At 37.9% G+C, this 19,044-nt stretch overlaps 1 protein-coding gene across 5 annotated transcripts in view; it reads left to right on the top strand.

Annotated features, from left to right (window-relative positions):
- Window positions 1–19,044, top strand: part of UBE2U (ubiquitin conjugating enzyme E2 U) — a 64,244-nt gene that overhangs the window by 9,920 nt on the left and 35,280 nt on the right. For 4 of the 5 annotated variants that reach the window (XR_010153692.1, XM_016919843.3, XM_024346305.3 and 1 more), the window contains exons 5-6: window positions 1,893–2,010; window positions 7,943–7,991. Coding sequence is in view for 4 of the 5 variants with exons in the window: in XM_016919843.3 (XP_016775332.1) it covers window positions 1,893–2,010; window positions 7,943–7,991 (167 nt within the window). In the remaining variant the exon portion in view is untranslated. The remainder of the gene's footprint in view (window positions 1–1,892; window positions 2,011–7,942; window positions 7,992–19,044) is intronic. The other variant, XM_016919846.3, reaches the window with a different exon arrangement.

Genomic DNA, 19,044 nt, shown 5'->3' with positions numbered 1-19,044 from the left:
AATTTTGTCTTTTTATTTTTCGAAAACATTAATAAAACAAATATGCCCACATTACAAAAGATTTTTAAGATAATGGGAAGGAAAAGAAAATCACTGACAATTATAAAGAAAACCCTTAACTTTACTGTTACTAGGAAAGAGCTTTCTGCTCTTTTCTCCTGTTTTTCCATTTAAAATCTTTCAGTGGATCCCACCTTCTCCACAGGTGTAAGTTCTAGTTCTGTTGCATATCTAATCCTCACACCTAGACTCTCCCTAACACACCAGGCAATCCTGCTCATACTTATATCTTCATGCTTTTCTGCACTCACATTGCTTGGGTCAATTCAGATAAAAAAAACATTCATAGAGTTCTAAAGTTACCTTAGAAATGGTCAGTCTCCAGTTCCCCTCTGCCTGGCAACTCATTTTCTCCTCTTCTCTTCCTCAGTCTGTCCAGCAAGCAGCTGTTCATGTTGTTGTAAGAGTTAGAACAAATGAATCTTCCTCTAGGATACCTTTTCTGATTTATTTTCCTAGGGAGAATTAATAGCTTTGGTTTTGGGGGAGCTTCCTTTGCTACACACCCAACAGTACCCTGAGCAGATTTCTGTTAAACACTAATACTATAAAGCACACACTGCTTACTTATCTGTCTTCCCCTATTGGACTGCAAGCTCCCCAAAATCAGGAAACAGGTCTAATTCATCCTTGATTTCCTGGAGCATACCAAAGACAATGCTGACATTTGGTAGATATTAAATAAAATGAATGAATGAATGAACCTGAATTTTTACATTATTGCAATTATGGTATGTATATTGCCATGTGCTTAGCAACAAGGATACATTCTGAGAAATGAGTTGTTACACATTTCATCGTTGTTTGAAAATCATGGAGTGTACTTACACAAACCAAGATGGTATAGCTTAATACATACGAAGGCTATGTTATAGCCTGTTGCTCCTAGGCTACAAACCTACACAACATGTTACTGTACTAAACACTATAGGCCATTGTAACACAATGGTAAATATTTGTGTATCTAAATATAGAAAAAGTACAGTAAAAATTTGGTATTATCATCTTATGGGACCACCATGATATATGCCGTCTGCTGTTGAGTGAAACATTGTTATGTGGCACATGAGTATGTAAACTATATAGCCTGTTTCTTTTTCACTTAACACTGTCTCTCAAGTAACTTCCATATGGTTATAATCAATATTTTAATAGCTATTCGATATTCCTTTGAAGGTCAGTGCTGCGCAGTAGCACTTTCTGCATTGATGGAAATGTCCAATATATCTCACTGTTCAATACAGTACCTACTAGTCATATGTGGCTACTGAGCACTTGAAATTTTACCACTGTGACTAGGGAGCTGAATTTTTAATTTTACTTAATTTTAATTATTTTAAATGTAAATAACCACCTGTGACTGTGCCTACAGTGATGGGCAATGCAAGTTGAGACCATAATGACTAACTACTTCTTTCTTAATAACAAATGAGATACATTTTCAATTATCACACTGTTATTCAAGGGAAGTGTACTTGAAATGTTGTTTAAAATATTTTGAATTTTAAATACACTAACCACCATCAACTAAAATTTTTATAATCTTAATTTAAATTCAATTTAAATGTATATGCTAGGAAGGAACAAGTTACAGAAAGGAACTTGTAACTTGCTTTTTGATCTATCACGGTTTTACACCATACCTTCATGAGCCTAAGGTTAGGTTTCTTGAGAGTACAGACTATGTCTCATGTTATTTTTTAATCTATTTCCAGATCCATACATAGTAAGCATTTAATAAATGCTTATTGAAAGTTGTATATATTGGTTTGTCTTTTTGCTCTAAAAAAAGTTTACTTCTGAAATTATATGTTGTCTGTGTTTTCCTATAGGTTATGCTTTCTAATCCAGTGCTAGAGAATCCAGTGAATTTGGAAGCAGCCAGAATACTGGTTAAAGATGAATCTCTGTACAGAACAATTCTAAGACTTTTCAACAGGCCATTACAAAGTAAGAAGTGTCTACTTTTGTCAGGCGCAGTGGCTCACGCCTGTAATCCCAGCACTTTGGGAGGCTGAGGTGGGTGGATCATCTGAGGTCTGGAGTTCGAGACCAGCCTGACCAACATGGAGAAACCCTGTCTCTACTAAAATACAGAATTAGCTGGGCGTAGTGGCACATGCCAGTAATCCCACCTACTCGGGAGGCTGAGGCAGGAAAATCACTTGAACCTGTGAGGCAGAAGTTGCGGGGAGCCAAGATCATGCCATTGCACTCTAGCCCGGGCAACTAGAGTGAAACTCCATCTCAAAAAAAAAAAGAAGTACCTACTTTTTGTTATTTGGCAATTATCAATTATACTTTAAACATTTATAGCATAGTGATCTAGGAAATAACTGTTATATAAGGGAATATTTGAAATATTTTCTGTATCCATTTTCAGTAATGAATGGTATTAAGATCTCTCCTACTGTAACTCTTTGTGAAACCAATCAGTGTGATCCTTTTTTAAAGATCATCAAAGATCTCAAGCTCCGTATCTTTAAATATTATGGTCATATGCATGGATGGTGCCAAATGAAACTAGTCCACCCATCATAAAGATATGACATCTAATTTTAACTCTTCAATCTGTAATGGACATTTCCCAGACTTCACCTGCAGTACTCCAGATCTTACTGATTTGTACCACTTTTCTTCTTGATTAGCAAGATGTCAATGTTTTTTTTCCGGAGAGTTCCCTCCCCAGGAATTCCTTCTAAGAGTCCATGTGGAAATAGAGCCTGAAGCTCTTCAGTCTTTCTGCTCCACTGAGCAGTGTTTTCCTGATACCCTTGGTATCCTGCCAGCAGCCTCGTTATGACTCCTAACTCCATTGCCTCCATTGCCCCTGTGCGCTCTCTCTCTCTTTCTCTCCAGGTAGTAGAGCGCTGCTTCTGGCTTCTTGTGCACAGTAGGGTTTCCCACAGCTGAGAGCTGGGCTCCTACTGACATAGTTATTTCCTTTATATCCTGCCCCACCTTCTTCTGGTAGCACACAGCAACCTTGCATAGTAGCTGGTATCATTACCTTCCCAATCAACAGGCCTTGATTTCTTATAGTACTTTTTCTCTCAGATTTACATTGCTTCTTTTTCTGTTTCCCTTCCAGGACTCCCAGTCCATTAGCTAGGTCTGTATAATTGTGACCAAGTTCAATTGCTCCTCCTCCACAGGATTTTTGGGTCTGATACAAATCAAATGGTGTTGATCAAGCATCTTTTCCAGTACCATAGAACTTTATTCTACGACAAAGTTCTTGGGGGAGCTATTTGATCACAAGCTTAAGGTGAAGCAGTAATAGAAAATTCCCTTCTTCTAAGTATGTGTTATATACTCATTTTACCCTTCTCTGGCTTGGTGGGCTTTCATCTGGAATACCAGTAGGCTCCACTTGGAACCTCACATTTCTAAAGGCTGAAGAAACTGTATATATTTAGCCAACAGAAGAAAAGATAAAGGGCAGTTGTAAAAGCTGTTTTCAAATATTCGAAGGGATTTCCTATGGAAAAAGATTTCTTCTGGGTTGCTTCAGAAAACTGACATAGGACAAACACTAAAGTTACACGTCAGTCATACTTTCCCGGGCCTGCTGGGTTGTAGCAGAACTGAAGTTCATATACACAGGCTTGGCCCTGCCTCATGTCAGAACATACCTTAAATGTATCAGGGACTTTACTCCATGATCAGTTGTCTGGAATTAATTTTATTGTCCTAAGTCTAAGCCTGGTATGTGATATGCAGACATGTAAATGTCGCTCATTACCCAAACTTTCCCCCAACATTTGTTATGTTTGCCTACCCTGAATAGCTAGGTCTTTGCCTCAGTGTATTGACAAGAAGACCAAGCTCTAAGCTCAAACCCAGTGTGGAGGTCTGATGACCTTCCCATTTCCTGACAGCCTCCTTTCCTTGTGGCCTGGCCCCTTTTCCTTTCTTAGAGGACTCACATACCCCAGACTGCCTGAGAAAGTCCTGGTATAATTATTCCCAGTACCTCCTTTCACTTGCAATGTACCAGTTTGAACAAACGATTATATAGCCAGTTGGGTGCCCAGCTGATCTTTCCTAAAAGCAAATGACTCTATAGTTGTGCCATTCTTAATGGTAAAGTCCATCCAGGTCCCAGTTGGCCAAACATGAGGAAGAATTGTTTGAAATAATTCAAGTTGCTTAAAAGAATGGACAAGGCCAGGCTGGCAGTTAGTAAACTCTCTACTACTAAAGGTATTCTTTGTATCTAGTGTTTATTTGATAGAGCTAAATGACCATTTTTCAGAGATGTTATCAAAGAGCTTCTTTGATAAAAAGCTCTGGTGCCAAGAATTGGATAAGGGGGCCTTTTCAATACCTTCCAACCTATTGTCCAACAAGTTTCTGAAAACTCAGAGGAGGAAGGTCTGGAGACAATGTATAACAACTGTTTGCCTCATAGATTCTGAGTATTGCTACTTACTTTCTAATTTGTTATGAGCTTTCATAGGTTTCATATGAGCAATTATCTGCCCCTTTTTTCAGTTCATCCTTGTGAATGTTGATTTCTATGTAGTTATATTATCAAGTAATATTTATCTTCTGTTTGTCATAGTTGCTTTGATTTTTTAAAATATAAGTTTTGTATCATTTTTAAAACCTTTGGTTGAAGAAAAATACAAGAGTATAAAAAGAGTAAAGCTGAGTGATGGTAGCTAAGCCTGAGGTAATTATTTTTTCTTAGCCAAGTATATTCCTATAGTTTTTGATAAAAAAGGAGGATCATCTAATACATTTCAGCTGCTCATCTAAATAAGCTATAATTGACATTGAGTCATAATACTAGAATAAAGGAGAATATAGAAATATTAGGGAGATTGTAATACTAATTTGTGTGATATACTTTTTAAAAACCTGATAATTCTACAAATACATCATATTCTGCTTGTGATTAAGAAAATGTTGTGACAGACATTTGATTCTTCTCCAATTCAAGTTCCCAGTTTGTTCACTGGGTTTTAAAAAATCCTTTTAATAATAGAGCAATTTTAAAGCAAATTGTCTCTACAATTGAAGCAGGTGGTGTCTCATAGGATTCCAGGTTGCCGTTTCTTTTTAAAGTGAGTATACTTCTTTGGTTAAGTGTAAGTGTACCCCTTCCCCTGAGAAATATACTTTGTGGGTGTCAGGGGAACACAAAATTTAGTCCAGTAGCATTGCTTACTTGTTCAAGAACATGAGCTTTTTTAGCACCATCATTCAGAACCAGTTTTGTTGTTGATGATTACAGTTTTGTTACAGATATTCTGTTACTTACAAATGTCATAAGATACTAAAAAACTGAGTTTAACAGCATGGTAGAGTGTGGATCTATTTGCTCGAGTTACGTACCTCTTTTTTCCTGTTTGTATTTCATTATACCAGATAGTCCAGTAACTTTTCGGCAAAGTTTCTAAGTTGCTAGTTTTAACGAGAAATGTTAAATATTTATTTTCTATCAAAGAAATATATGTTTATAGTTTTAGAGGACAAATAATAGGAATCAGTTTTTAATGAAATATGTCCTCTATCCCTGAGTGCTGCCTGCCAGAGGCAACACTAGCTTTCAACACATTTAGCTGTTTCCTCTGGCATTTACCACCACATTTCTAAGTTGATTCTATACTAATATTTCTAGGCTTTTCGGTTTTAGATATTATTTATAGACCTCATCTTATAAAATACAAAGATTTTGCTTTTATACTACTATTGCTACCCACATTTCCTCTCCCCCATCCTCCTAATATGATTTGGTTACATTAATATGACTTTATAAATACTTGCCACAGATAAACCATAAATGATTATCTTTCTTTTCTTGTACGAAAGGTCTGATTTTACATTCCTTTGTTTTTTATGTGTGTACTATCTTTTCTTCTTCTAAACTTTCTGACAAAGCTATAAAACAGCTACTAGGTATTCAGTCAGCATCGAGTCTGTTTTGTTTTGGGAGCCCTCTTTCCTGTGGCACTCTCTCCTTCCTCTCCATTTCTGAATTGGCAGTTCTCTTGCAGGTGTGCTGGGATGGCCTTTTTGGTGCCTGCTGGGTTGGAGCTCCTGCTTGCTGCTCAATCCCCATTTTCCTTGTGGTTGGTTTTGCTCCTTTGTTTTGTTGGAGCACATCTTCTAGGAGCTTCCTAGTACCTGGGAGCTAAACCTTTTATAACTTCGCATGCCTAAAAATGTAATTACGTTACTGTCATATGCTCATAGTTTGGTTAAATTTTAGTTTGGAAATAGTTTTCTTTCCAAATCGTAAATACTTTACTACATTTTAGTTTCTAGTGTTGCTCTTGAGAAGTCTAATTTCATTCCGATGTCCAATTTTTCACATGTGATTTATTCTTTTTTTTTTCTGGAAGCTTTTTAAACCTTCTTTTTATTCCCAGTGATTTGAAATTTTTGATAATATTTCTTTGTGTATCCTCCCCTTCCCTGCCTCCACATTACATAGGACATTTGATAAGCTATTGAAATCTCAATCTCTAATCATTCAGTTCTGGAAAACTTTCTTATGTGTTATCTTTTATAATTTCTTCTCTCTTCATTTTCCCTATTGACTCTTCTAGATCTGCTCTGATTTGAATGTTGGGTCTATTGATCTGATCCTCTAATTTTTTTTTTTTTTTTTAGACGGAGTCTCGCTCTGTCGCCCAGGCTGCCAGGCTGGAGTGTAGTGGCGTGGCAATCTGGGCTCACTGCAAGCTCCGCCTCCTGGGTTCACGCCATTCTCCTGCCTCAGCCTCCCAAGTAGCTGGGACTACAGGCGCCCGCCACCACGCCTGGCTAATTTTTTTGTATTTTTTTAGTAGAGATGGGGTTTCACCATGTTAACCAGGATGGTCCTGATCTCCTGACCTCATAATCTGCCTGCCTTGGCCTCCCAAAGTGCTGGGATTACAGGCGTGAGCCACTGCGCACAGCCGATCCTCTAATTTTTTAAAACCGAATTTCTCCTATTATCCATCTCTTTGTTCGTTGTATATTCTGGAAGATTTTGAGAAAAATATTTCTGTTTCCTATTTTCCTCTTTTTTGTGGTTAGGATTGTTCTCTTTTATGGTATTGACCTTGCTCAAATGTCTAGTGATCTTTGACTATCCATTCTTATGATGGACATATGATGAATGGACTATTAAAAAGACTGGAAGTTCTGAATACAGGCTGGGCTTGTTGACAGTTTTATTTCATTGTAGAATTATTCAGTGAGAACCTGGCCATTTCATTAGACTTAACTATTTCTCCTGAGAGGAATCTGCCAGGCTTGTGGAGAGAGAGAGAGAGAGAGAGAGAGAGCAAGTGCAAGCAAGAGAGAGAGAGAGCACTGCTAATACTCTGACAGCTGACGAGGGGAGAGAATCAGGAATCTTGTCTGTTCGATATGATTTATTCCATTTTCAGTTTCTTACTCCATCCTGTTTTGTTTCTACTGTCCTCCAGTCCTGAGTCTCTCTGGCCCAGTTTTTCCAGAGGTTAAATATCTTCCTTCTTGCGTGAGCAGTGGTCATCATCTGATTGCACAAGATGAGGGTATAAGTCTTTGGTGTCTGTGCTCTCCCTCTTACCCCTCCTTCCAGAGGTATCTGGCACATTCAATTCCTGAACTGTTTCACAGGTTCTGAAGTGTGAATCCATTTGCTTTTCGTTGGTCTCCTCTCATCAAGCAGTTTTTTTTTTTCAAATTTCTATGGCCTGCTAAGACAGTTACCACTTGACATCTGCTTTCTATCTTGAAAATTTTTCTTGTCATCTTTCTTTTGCTCTCCTTGAGATTTTATATCTTATTTTTATTCCTTTATTACCATTTTGTTGAGGCTTTGGAAATAGTGCACATAAAGCCATATATTCAATCTCCAAGTAAACCAGAATCCTTTCATATTTTTTCTTTATAGTGAAAGATGACAGCCAGGAGTTACCTAAAGACCCACATAAATGTGTCAGGTAAGTTGTTCTTTATACAATTTTATGTCGATTTATTTACCAAAAGGACTATTTATTTAAACTCTTTATGTTTTTCATCATAATTACATCTTTGTTTTTAATTTAGAAATATCTTATAATATCTTTTTAAAATATTGTTTTCAGAAAGAACGTGGAAAATTTCGAATTCTTTCTAGTTGAATTAAAATTAAATGTAACTACATGATCTCGCTTTTTTTTTCTGAGATAGAGTTTTGCTCTTGTTGCCCAGGCTGGAATGCAATGGCGCAATCTCAGCTCACCACAACCTCAGCCTCCACGGTTCAAGCGATTCTCCTGCCTCAGCCTCCCAAGTAGCTGCGATTATAGGCACCTTCCACCACACCCGGCTAATTTTTTGTATTTTTAGTAGAGATGGGGTTTCACCATGTTGGTCAGGCTAGTCTTGAACTCCTGACCTCAGGTGATCCACCCTCCTCGGCCTCCCAAAGTGCTGGGATTACAGACGTGAGCCACTGTGCCCAGCCGATCTTGCCTTTTATATATTTTTGAAAAGAGAAGAATGTATTGTCAACAAAATCAGCATAGATCATTATAGATCACAAAAATTCAAGCAATTTAGGAGAAGATAAGGTCTAGATAAAAATGGTAAGAGTTAGGGCTGAAGCCACTGTACCTTTTGGGAGACAGTCTATAAATGTGGCATCAGTTCATCTTGAACACCTGAACAAGGTGTAGGCCTAGAAACACACATATGGTTTGGCGGCATTTAATTTCTTGAGCATTTCCATCAGCTTTATCTTGATAGTCAATCAGATTTAGAAAACAGCCAATTAACTATTGTTGTAACAGTGTTTACTTTAGCTCATATTTCCTTGACTAGCTCTGTATAAAAGTTGAGTAAAATTAAATAACTTATGGCCGAGAGCAGTGGCTCACGCCTGTAATCCCAGCACTTTGGGAGGCCGAGGCGGGTGGATCAGGAGGTCAGAAGATCGAGACCATCCTGGCTAACATGGTGAAACCTGTCTCTACTAAAAAATACAAAAAAATTAGCCAAGCGTGGTGACAGCCACCTGTAGTCCCAGCTACTCGGGAGGCTGAGGCAGGAGAATGGTGTGAACCCAGGAGGCAGAGCTTGCAGTGAGCCAAGCCGAGATGGTGCCACTGCACTCCAGCCTGGGCGACAGAGCGAGACTCCATCTCAAAAAAAAAAAAAAAAAAAAAAAAAAAAAAAAAACTTAAGTGGCTTATCTTCATGGAAAAATGTTGAAAAATTGCAGAAAGGTAAGCATAATCTAGTTAATGGTACACTAAGTTGGTATTCAATAGAGGGCATTGCCGCCCCTTAAATGTGTCAATGTGGTTGACCATCCTGGCATAAAATAGGCCTATGATAAATATTCAATGCATAAAGGTGGTTTTATCACCTAAAACATGAATGTCCTTAGATATCAAAAGTTATTACTCTTTATGGTATAGTTATTTGCAGTTCATAAAGATACAGTGCCCATATTTACTAATAAGGCAGTAAGAACAGAGCAGAAGACCTTCTGTGGTCTCAGCTTCAGCAGGTCCTCTGAGCCAAACCAAGGATAAATGGTGCTAGAATCAGGTCTGATTTGTGGTATTCACCTTGTGCCAGCCTGAACTTCCTAGAGAAGCCTTTAGGTAGTACTTATTTGAGGCAATGCAGTCTAGATTTCAATGATACTCTAGACTCATGCTGTGTATCAGGCTGCACTTTGTTGTGTGTCTGTGAATTCTAATGTTTGCCCCTGGTACAGTTGCTCTGAAACAGAGCTCAGTTATGTCTAGTTCTTAGTTTTTAAATAATGCAGTCACAATAAGCTCTTGCAGAAATTATTCAAAGAAAGATGCTGCTGTTAATATTGTGTGTCTGGTGCCATATGCTTAGAACTTTGCATTACTTCATGAGCTGAAAGAACTGGCCTAGCTGTAGAAATGTATTCCAAAGATATATCCAGGCATTTGGACCCCCGGTTTCTAAAAGACATAGCAAAACTTAGGCAAGGTCTATTCAACTGGGTACAATATAGTTGGGGGAATCTAGGTGATGTTCAGGAATTGAAGGTGACTTGAACTTGTGCTAGTCATCTGGGATGTTTGCAGTGGTCTATAGGATACCACTTACAGACAGGTTTTCAGCCCTTGGGAGAACAGCTAGTACTTAGAATGTACTTAGAATGTACTGTAGTCATCCATGTACTTAGAATGAATTCACTGAGCATATGTTGTATACCAGGCATTGTGCCCCAGTGTGAGGATACACACCTGATTAATATGTCATCCCTAACCTCACGAGATTTATATTCTAGCATTGGAAGCCCTCTTCTTTTTTCCCCATTCCATAAATACAAATTATTTGTTTTATTTTGTATTAATCGTTGCACAGTATCAGAAGATGTTCCTCTTCTGAAAGGGAGACAGTGCAAGAAGCAGGCCTGTCGATCCATTAGGTCAATGTAGACGGTATTTGCCACCAGAGAATGTAGTTGGAAGACCACAGGGAAGGTATCAAGATCGTGGCTAAGGGAAGAATGCTGAGGGCAGATTGAATCATATCTAAAAGGAGTCATATTTAGCAGAAACCTTGCCCCTGTGGTTTTTATTTTTTCTAGGCTTCCTTCAGAGGCCTTCAGTTTTTCACTAAGTCATCCATCTCTGGGGCCTCTTTTAAATGGAACTGTCTCTTTTAAATGCAATCAGTATTTTATTGGGCCATGACTGTTTATTGTTGTAGTACATAAATATAATATGGTAAGTGCTATGACAGAGGTAAGATCAAGATGCTGGGGGAGCACAGAGGGAGAAACATCTTACTCAGGCTTGGCAGGGATTGGGAGACGAACATATAAAGACAAGTTTTCATAGGAGGTGATGCCGAAGTGACTTCTAGAGGCAAAATGGGGATTCACCTATAGACTATGGGGCCAGGGGATCCTAGGCAGAGGGAACAGCACATTCAACAGGAATGGAGCTACAGCAGGACATCTTTCCAACAGCCTGACACAGGGGAATGCATTTTGACAACCTAAATAAAAAGTTAAAATGAATCATGAATGCCAGGGGCAACCAAAATAAGATTATCAGGAGCTGAGATAAAAACTAGAAGAGGAAAGGGGGGGAGGATTGGTTGCTCGGTAATCATGAGAGGAGATGAAAATGAAACATAGATGGTGAACATGCTAAATATACACCTGTATGCGAGTGGCTAAATCATTTAAAGGGGCAGGCACAAGACAAAACTTAAGGGATACAGACAGAAGAGTGTAACTTTTGCATTTCGTATTAAAAATCCTAAGACAAATGCAAGCCTTTGACACAGCATTTCCACTTCTAGAAATTTATCTTTAAAGATATATTTAAACAAATATATAGAGATTCCAAAAATGTTCATCATAGAATTATACATCATGAGAAATTGAAAACAGAATGTCCAACAAAACTGATTAAGTAAACATTGGTTTAGGCAATCATGTCCAAAAAGCAGCCTTTGGGTATGATTCTGGAGACATAGTTGCTAACATTAAAAGTAAGCGGGCCGGGTGCAGTGGCTCTTGCCTGTAATCCCAGCACTTTGGGAGGCCGAGGCGGGCGGATCACCTGAGGTCAGCAGTTTAAAACCAGCCTGGTCAACATGATGAAACCCCGTCTCTACTAAAAATACAAAAATTAGTTGGGCATGGTGGCGCGTGCCTGTAATCCCAGCTACTCGGGAGGCTGAGTCAGGAGAATCGCTTGAACCCGGGAGGTGGAGGTTGCAGTGAGCCGAGATTGTGCCATTGCACTCCAGCCTGGGCAACAGAGCGAGACTCTGTGTCAAAAAAAATAAATAAAAAATTAAGTGAAAAGTTGGACACAGAAATTCAGTGTTGCAAGATGAAAAAGTTCTAGAGATCTCTTGCACAACAATGTAACTACACTTAACACTACTGAACTGTATACTTAGAAATGGTTAAGATGATAAAGTTATGTGTTTTGCCACAATAAAAAATAAATGAAAAGAGTGCCTTATAAAATACTGTATAGGATATTATCACACACACACACACACAACTGAAAGGCATTTCTAGAATAGCAAGTGAGAGAATCCCAATTCTTCCATTTACTATGTGACTAAGAAAAGTTAATTTCTCTGTGTCTCAGTTTCTTTATATATTAAATGCTAGTAATAATGGTACTGATTTCATAGAATTACTATGAAGATTAAATGAGTTAAGTACATAGAAAGTAATTATAATAACTTTAGTCAAAGATAACTCGAGAACCATTATGAAGTAAACTTGTAAATGGTATTATCTTGAAAAATCAAGATTTGTGAAATTGAAAGGAAAAATGAGTAAAAAATTGGGAGAGTAATGTGAAGACCCTAAATTTAGTATTTGTATGCTGTGAGAGAATCAGTAAGAAGGCTGCTGTTGCTAGAACACAGCAAGGGGGAAAAGAGAAGAGAGGTAGATGGAGGTAAGAGAAGTAGGCTGGGCCAAATCACTTAGGACTTTATAAACCGTGTAAGGAATTTAGATTAATTTTATTATACCAGGTAAGGAAATTGGGACACTGTTGAACAGCTTTTAGGAAAAGGAGAGACAGAATCAGATTTAACTTTTAAAAGGAGTACTTTTAACTGCCATGAGGGCAATAGTTTGTGAAGGATCTAAGGTGGAAGCAAAGAGAAGAGTTATTAGGTTATTTTGGTTGATCAGGGGCAAGACAATGGTGGTTCGGTCAAGGGTTTGGGCATAGGTATGGAGGAGGAGAAATGAGTGGATTCAAGGCTTGCGCCGAAGGAGAATTACTGATTCGATGTGGGGTGTGAGAAAAAGTGGGACCAAGGGTAATTACTAGATTTGGGGTTGAACTGGGTGGGTTCTGCTGTCATTTACTGAGATGGAGAAGATTGAAAGAAGACATCATTGACTCAAATTAAGATGAATAATTCCATTTTTTGGTAAAGATATGGAGTAATTGGAGCTTTCATACATTGCTGCATAACTTGTTTTATCACTTTACATGCCCACAACCAGTTTGAAACAGTTTAAGTTTCTTATAATGTCAAACATTACCTTTCCTGTAATCCAGTAATTCTACTCCTAAGTATATACCTAAAAGAAATGAAAAATATATGTTCACAGGAAGAGTTGTACACAAATGTTCGTAGCAGCTTTATTTATAATATCGCAAACTAGAAACAACCAAAATGTCCATCAACAGTTGAATGCATAAATAAATTGTGCTTTATTAATATATAGAATACTATCAGCAAATAAAAATGAATTAATTATTGATACATGCAACAATAGGGAATAAGTATGCAGGCATTATGTTGAGTGAAAAAAAACACAGTAACAAAAGAGTACATACTATGTGATTCAATTTATACGAAGTTCTAGGACAGGCAAAACTAATCTGTCAGATTAATCCGATCGGTGATTGCCCAGAATGTCAAGGGAGATTGACTGGGAAGGGGCAGTAGGAAACTATCTGGAATAATGAAAATACTCTACATCTTGTATGAGGTAATGCTTATGCAGATGTACACTTTTGTATCAAAACTCATCAATCTGTACACTTAAAACGTGTGCATTTTATTGAGTGTAAATTATGCTGCAATAAAATTTACTTTAAAAAGCTATTCAAGCCAGGTGAGATGGCTTGGGCCTGTAATCCCAGCTATTTGGCCAAGGTGGAAGGATTGCTTGAGCCCAGGATTTCAAGACCAGCCTGGGCAATATATTGAGACCCATCTCTTAAAAGAAGAAAAAGATATTCAATTATCTTTACAACTCTCTTATATTTCTAAAGTTGTTTCAAAATAAAACTTAAAAAAAAAAAAGGTATTCAAACCTTTTCAGTGAGTAGAGAAAATGACTACATTTCCAAACCTCCAAACTCAGATTCTAAAATCTGCGATTACTACAAGAAAGGAAATTATAGGTCAATACCTTTTATTAGCATAGATGCATAAACTCTAATCAAAATATTACCGAATTGAATCCACACTGGGATAACAATGACCAAATGGGTCTGATTATAAGAAAGCAAGGTTGGTTTAATATTCAAAAATCAATTTGTTTAACACATTTACTAGCCAAATAAAGGGAAAAGCCATAAAATTATCTCAGTGAATCCAGCAAAAGTATTTGTTAAAATTTAACACCCATTCATGATAAAAATTCCTAGCAAACTGAAACAGAAATTCCCTTATTTCAGTAATAGGAATCTACAAAAGTCCAACAGCCAACCTCATACTAAAATGTGAAATGTTTAATGCTTTTCTCCCGAGTTTTGGAATAAGGTAAGTATGTCTACTACCACCACTTCTATTCAACATTGTACTGGAGGTTCTAGCCAGTGCAATGAGGCAAGGAAAATAAATAAAAATTTTAAGGTTTGGAAAGGATGAAGCAAATTGTCTTTATTCATAGATAACATGATTATGTGCATAGTGAAATCCAAATGAATATAAAAAAACTTGAAAATTAATTAGTGAATTTAGCAAAGACTCATGGTATAAGATTAAAGTTAAGATTAAAAATTAACTATGTTTCTATATACTCATAATCAACAGATAGAAATTGAAATTTTAAAAATACCACTTACGGCCAGGCGCCATGGCTCATGCCTGTAATCCCACCACTTTGGGAGGCCAAGGTGGGCAGATCATCTGAGGTCGGGAGTTTGAGACCAGCCTAACCAACATGCAGAAACCCTGTCTCTACTAAAAATACAAAATTAGCCGGGCGTGGGTGGCACATGCCTGTGGTCCCAGCTACTCGGGAGGCTGAGGCAGGAGAATCACTTGAACCTGGGAGGCAGAGGTTGCTGCAGTGAGCCAAGATCACACCATTGCACTCCAGCCTGGGCAACAAGAGCAAAACTTCATCTCACAAAAAAAAAAAAAAAAAAAAAAAAAAAAAAAGATAATAAAATACCATTTACAACAGCATCAAAATGTAATGAAACATGTACAAGACATCTATACTGAAAACCACAAATATTTCTGAGAGAAAATTTAAAAGACTTAAAGAAGTAGAAATATCCAACATTTGTGGCTTGGGAAAAACTCAATATTATTATATTGTCAATTCTTCCCAAATTAAACTGTAGATTAAATTCAGTCTCAATCAAAATCTCAGCAGTTGTTTTTTTTCTGGAAATTTGTAAGCAAGCTCTAAATATATATCTAAAAGCACAAAGGACATAGAATGAGAAGGCAATTTTGAAGAACAAAGTTACAGCATAGATACCCCTAGATATTAAGATGTACTAGAAAACGACTATAACTTTGCTCTAATTGGATCTTTTTAGGTCAAATTCGTGTTCCTGAATTAGGCACCATGGGCAGACAGCCCTGAACCCATCAGGCTCTAATTTAGAGCCAGAGGTGGGGTCAGTCCCATCAGAGTGTATGGTATCTACATAACGGGGGAAGAATGCAAGAGCTGTTGAGGAGGCGACCACAATGTCCACTGTGACAACCTTCATATGCAAAATATTTTTACTGGACCCAAACTTTGATGAGTAAGAGTTTGACAGGCACAGAGGAGACAGGAGTCTCTAGAACAGCTTTCATAGAAAGAGGAGTGTAATACCATGGTGTGCTTGGATTAGTAAGAAATTCTGTGTGATGGAGCCTCTGGATGTGGGGATGGATAACAGAAGAAAAGGATGGAAATGGCCAGATGGTGAAGAGCTTCAAGTTCTATTTGAAAGTATTTAGATGTTTTCATATAGAATTACATAACCAAATATGGTTTTCTTTTTCTTTTCTTTCTCTCTCTCTCTTTTTTTTTTTTTTTTTTTAAGACAGAGTCTTGCTCTGTCGCCCAGGTTGGAGTGCAGTGGCGTAATCTCAGCTCACAGCAACCTCTGCCTCTGGGTTCAAGCAATTCTCCTGCCTCAGCCTCCTGAGTGGCTGGGATTACAGGTACGTGCCACCTTGCCCAGGTAATTTTTTTTTTTTTTTTTTTTTTGAGTACGGAATCTTGTTCTGTCTCCAGGCTGGATTGTAGTGGCGCCATCTCAGCTCACTGCAACCTCCCTGGTTCAGGCAATTCTCCTGTCTCAGCCTCCCGAGTAGCTGGGATTACAGGCACACGCCATCATGCTCAGCTTATTTTTGTATTTTTAGTAGAGACAGGGTTTCACCATGTTGGCCAGGATGGTCGCGATCTCCTGACCTCATGATCTGCCCGCCTCAGCTTCCCAAAGTGCTCAGATTGCAGGCGTGAGCCACTGCGCCTGGCCTAATTTTTGTATTTTTAATAGAGACGGGGGTTTCACCATGTTGGCCAGGCTGGTCTCGAACTCCTGACCTCAGGTGATCCTCTTGCCTCAGTACCAAATACAGTTTCCAAGCAGAGGTATGATAACCTAGAATAGGGAGAGTTAGGGGTAGAAAAACTACAAGGAAGCTGTTTAGAGTTAATAGGAGAGAAATGATGAGGTACGTATCAAGGCAATGGAGACCAGCTGACACCTAAGTGCTGAAGAGGCGCTAAACTTGGCTCTTTTCATGCATGATTTCACTGAGTGCTCAAAACAACCACTTGAGAAAGTTTTATCTCCTGATTTTATAGATGGGGAAACAGATGGGGAAACAGACCTGGAGAGGTTAGATAACTTGCTCCAGAGCCACACACTTAACAAGTAGAAGCGCCGGAGGGTTTTAATCCAGGCCAGCTGATTCCAGACCCTGAGTATCCATGGTACTAAACAACTAGGTCATGATGGACAGGAAGGTTCCAACCAGAGATATTTAGGGGTTTAATTGTTAGGCTTTGGTTGTGGCTGGGATGTTGCTTCCTTGAAATAGCACTGCCATGATTTTCTTCTTCCCCTAATGAACCTTTCTCTTTCTTTCATTGGCTCCTCTTAATTACAAGTTGGTTTCTGCTCTTTCTTTTCAAAATACTTACTAACTTTTTTGGAGGTGGTTTTCTCTAGTAGCTTCCTCTATCAATGATTTTGTTGATTTGACCCAAATCTCTTATTTCTAATCTCAGTGTCTTAATCACACTCCTGAAGATCATTTTGACTTGTCTGTACTAACAGCACCTGAAATCTATATCTAAAATTAAACTCGTATTTTACTTCAGTTTCTCTTGCTGCTTTCTATTAACAGCAAAACTAACCAGATTTCTGGGCTTTAGAAGAATATTTGACTGTAATATTCCTTCACTTTTCACACCCTGTCAGGCAACCAACCAGTCCAGTCAATTTTTTAGCATTGCCTTCAACTCATCTCCTCCCTTTCATAACGTTTGCTGCCACTCTGCTATTAGCTCTCAGTAGTTAATCCCTGAATTACTGCGTTTGTTTCCTATCTGGTCCCCTGGCATTTAATCTCCCTTCTATACTCCACCCTGCTTATTACTTTCAAGGAAAAGTCTTGCTCCAACATGGATTTCATAATTTACTTGCCTTATTCGAGAACTACTGATGGCTGTCTATTACCCAACAAATCAAGATCAAGATTACAGAATCAACTCTAAACCGTTCTCTGCCTAAATTTGAGGACCCTGCACTGCCCGGTTTCACTTATCAATTCCAGCTCCTGTGAATATGAAGTCTCCATTCTAGTCAATTGTTCTATAATTTCTTCCCCCAACATCCTCTGTATGTACATATGTGCACGCCATGCTCTCTCCCATCTGAGCAATTACTATTACTCTTCCCTTGGCCTACAGTGCCCCCTTATTTTTTTTCCAGACCTGTATCCCAAATGACTCTTTCCCTGACGACTGAAAAAAAATTACATCTCCCTCCTCCGACTTCTTTGCTTATTGCCACTGCCAGAGGAGAGAAGTATCTGTTCTTGTATTCTCCAAATGTCTCCGTTAAACCATATAACACTTTATCGCGTTAATATATAAAGCTATTCAATTCACTAGTCCAGGTATATATCTTATTTTTTCCAACAGGATAACAAACTCTAATGTTCAGTTTAAAATTATGTCTTCTACTTTTTTGTATTCATGACGTCAATGATAATACTCAGTAAATTCCCATCATTGGTTGAAACTATAAACACATGTATTTTTATGCTGCATATATCCCTGTAAGCTTACTTTATCTGAATAATAGTAAAATATAGTTACAGTTCTCTTTTTTTAAGGGGCTGTTTCCTTTATAGAATTGAAAATTCAAATACTCCCAAATGTGTAAGACATTTTGCTTTGTATATTCAAACCACACTAAAGTTATACCTTTTAGGGTAATATTTTTAATTATTATGGAGGAAAAAACAGAAAGCCCCTGAAGGCTAACAGTTTGAAATTGAACAGGACACCCTGGGAAGGGAAAAGGTCATGGGTAGTGGTCAAACAGACAAAAAACAATGGAGACGATTGTGCCTGAAGATGGTGTATTTTTTTTCACGAGACAGTGTGTTGACAGTTTCCTTCCTCTTGAGTCATTGTTGTCTGCTAAATGATCTGTGACAGCAAATTGATCACAAGCTTTTTCATGCAGGAGATATAATGCAGCCTTTCATTTTGTTACCTCTGTTGCCAAATGCTGAGACATTTCATTGGCAAATTCATGTTAGTTTAGTATATCATTTAGTCATCTACAGCACAGCATGCGGCTCTGGAAGCAATAATAGTAATGATTAATTTATCTTCCTCAAGTTTCAAATTTCTACTTAAGTGTGATTGTAAAAGTAACAACACATTCGAAAAATGTTAGTCTTAAAATTAGGTGTGCATAATTGTTATTTAAATAAATGAATGAATTAACACATTTAGATAATGCCTCATTAATTTAAAAGTTGAGTCAAATACTCAATTTAAGGTACCTATGATTTACCTATAAAAACTAATGCTAATATACTTGTTCTGACTGAAAACTTGCTTCTTCTTCTAAAGAGCTAAGAACTTCAATTGGAAAACAGGCATAAGGCATATTGCACTGGATGTCTAAGCAGCTGTTTAAGCCAGTTAATTAGTGATTTCACATGTCTGAAAAAATATGCTTAAGTAATGTTTTGTTTATAGAGTGTTGAGAATCTCTGCAAGTTTGTGGGAAAATGCCTGGAAATGCAGTT

This window comes from Pan troglodytes, chromosome 1, assembly GCF_028858775.2.
Source record: "Pan troglodytes isolate AG18354 chromosome 1, NHGRI_mPanTro3-v2.0_pri, whole genome shotgun sequence".
Classification (NCBI taxonomy): Eukaryota; Metazoa; Chordata; class Mammalia; order Primates; family Hominidae; genus Pan; species Pan troglodytes.
This window is presented reverse-complemented; position numbering and strand designations above follow the sequence as displayed.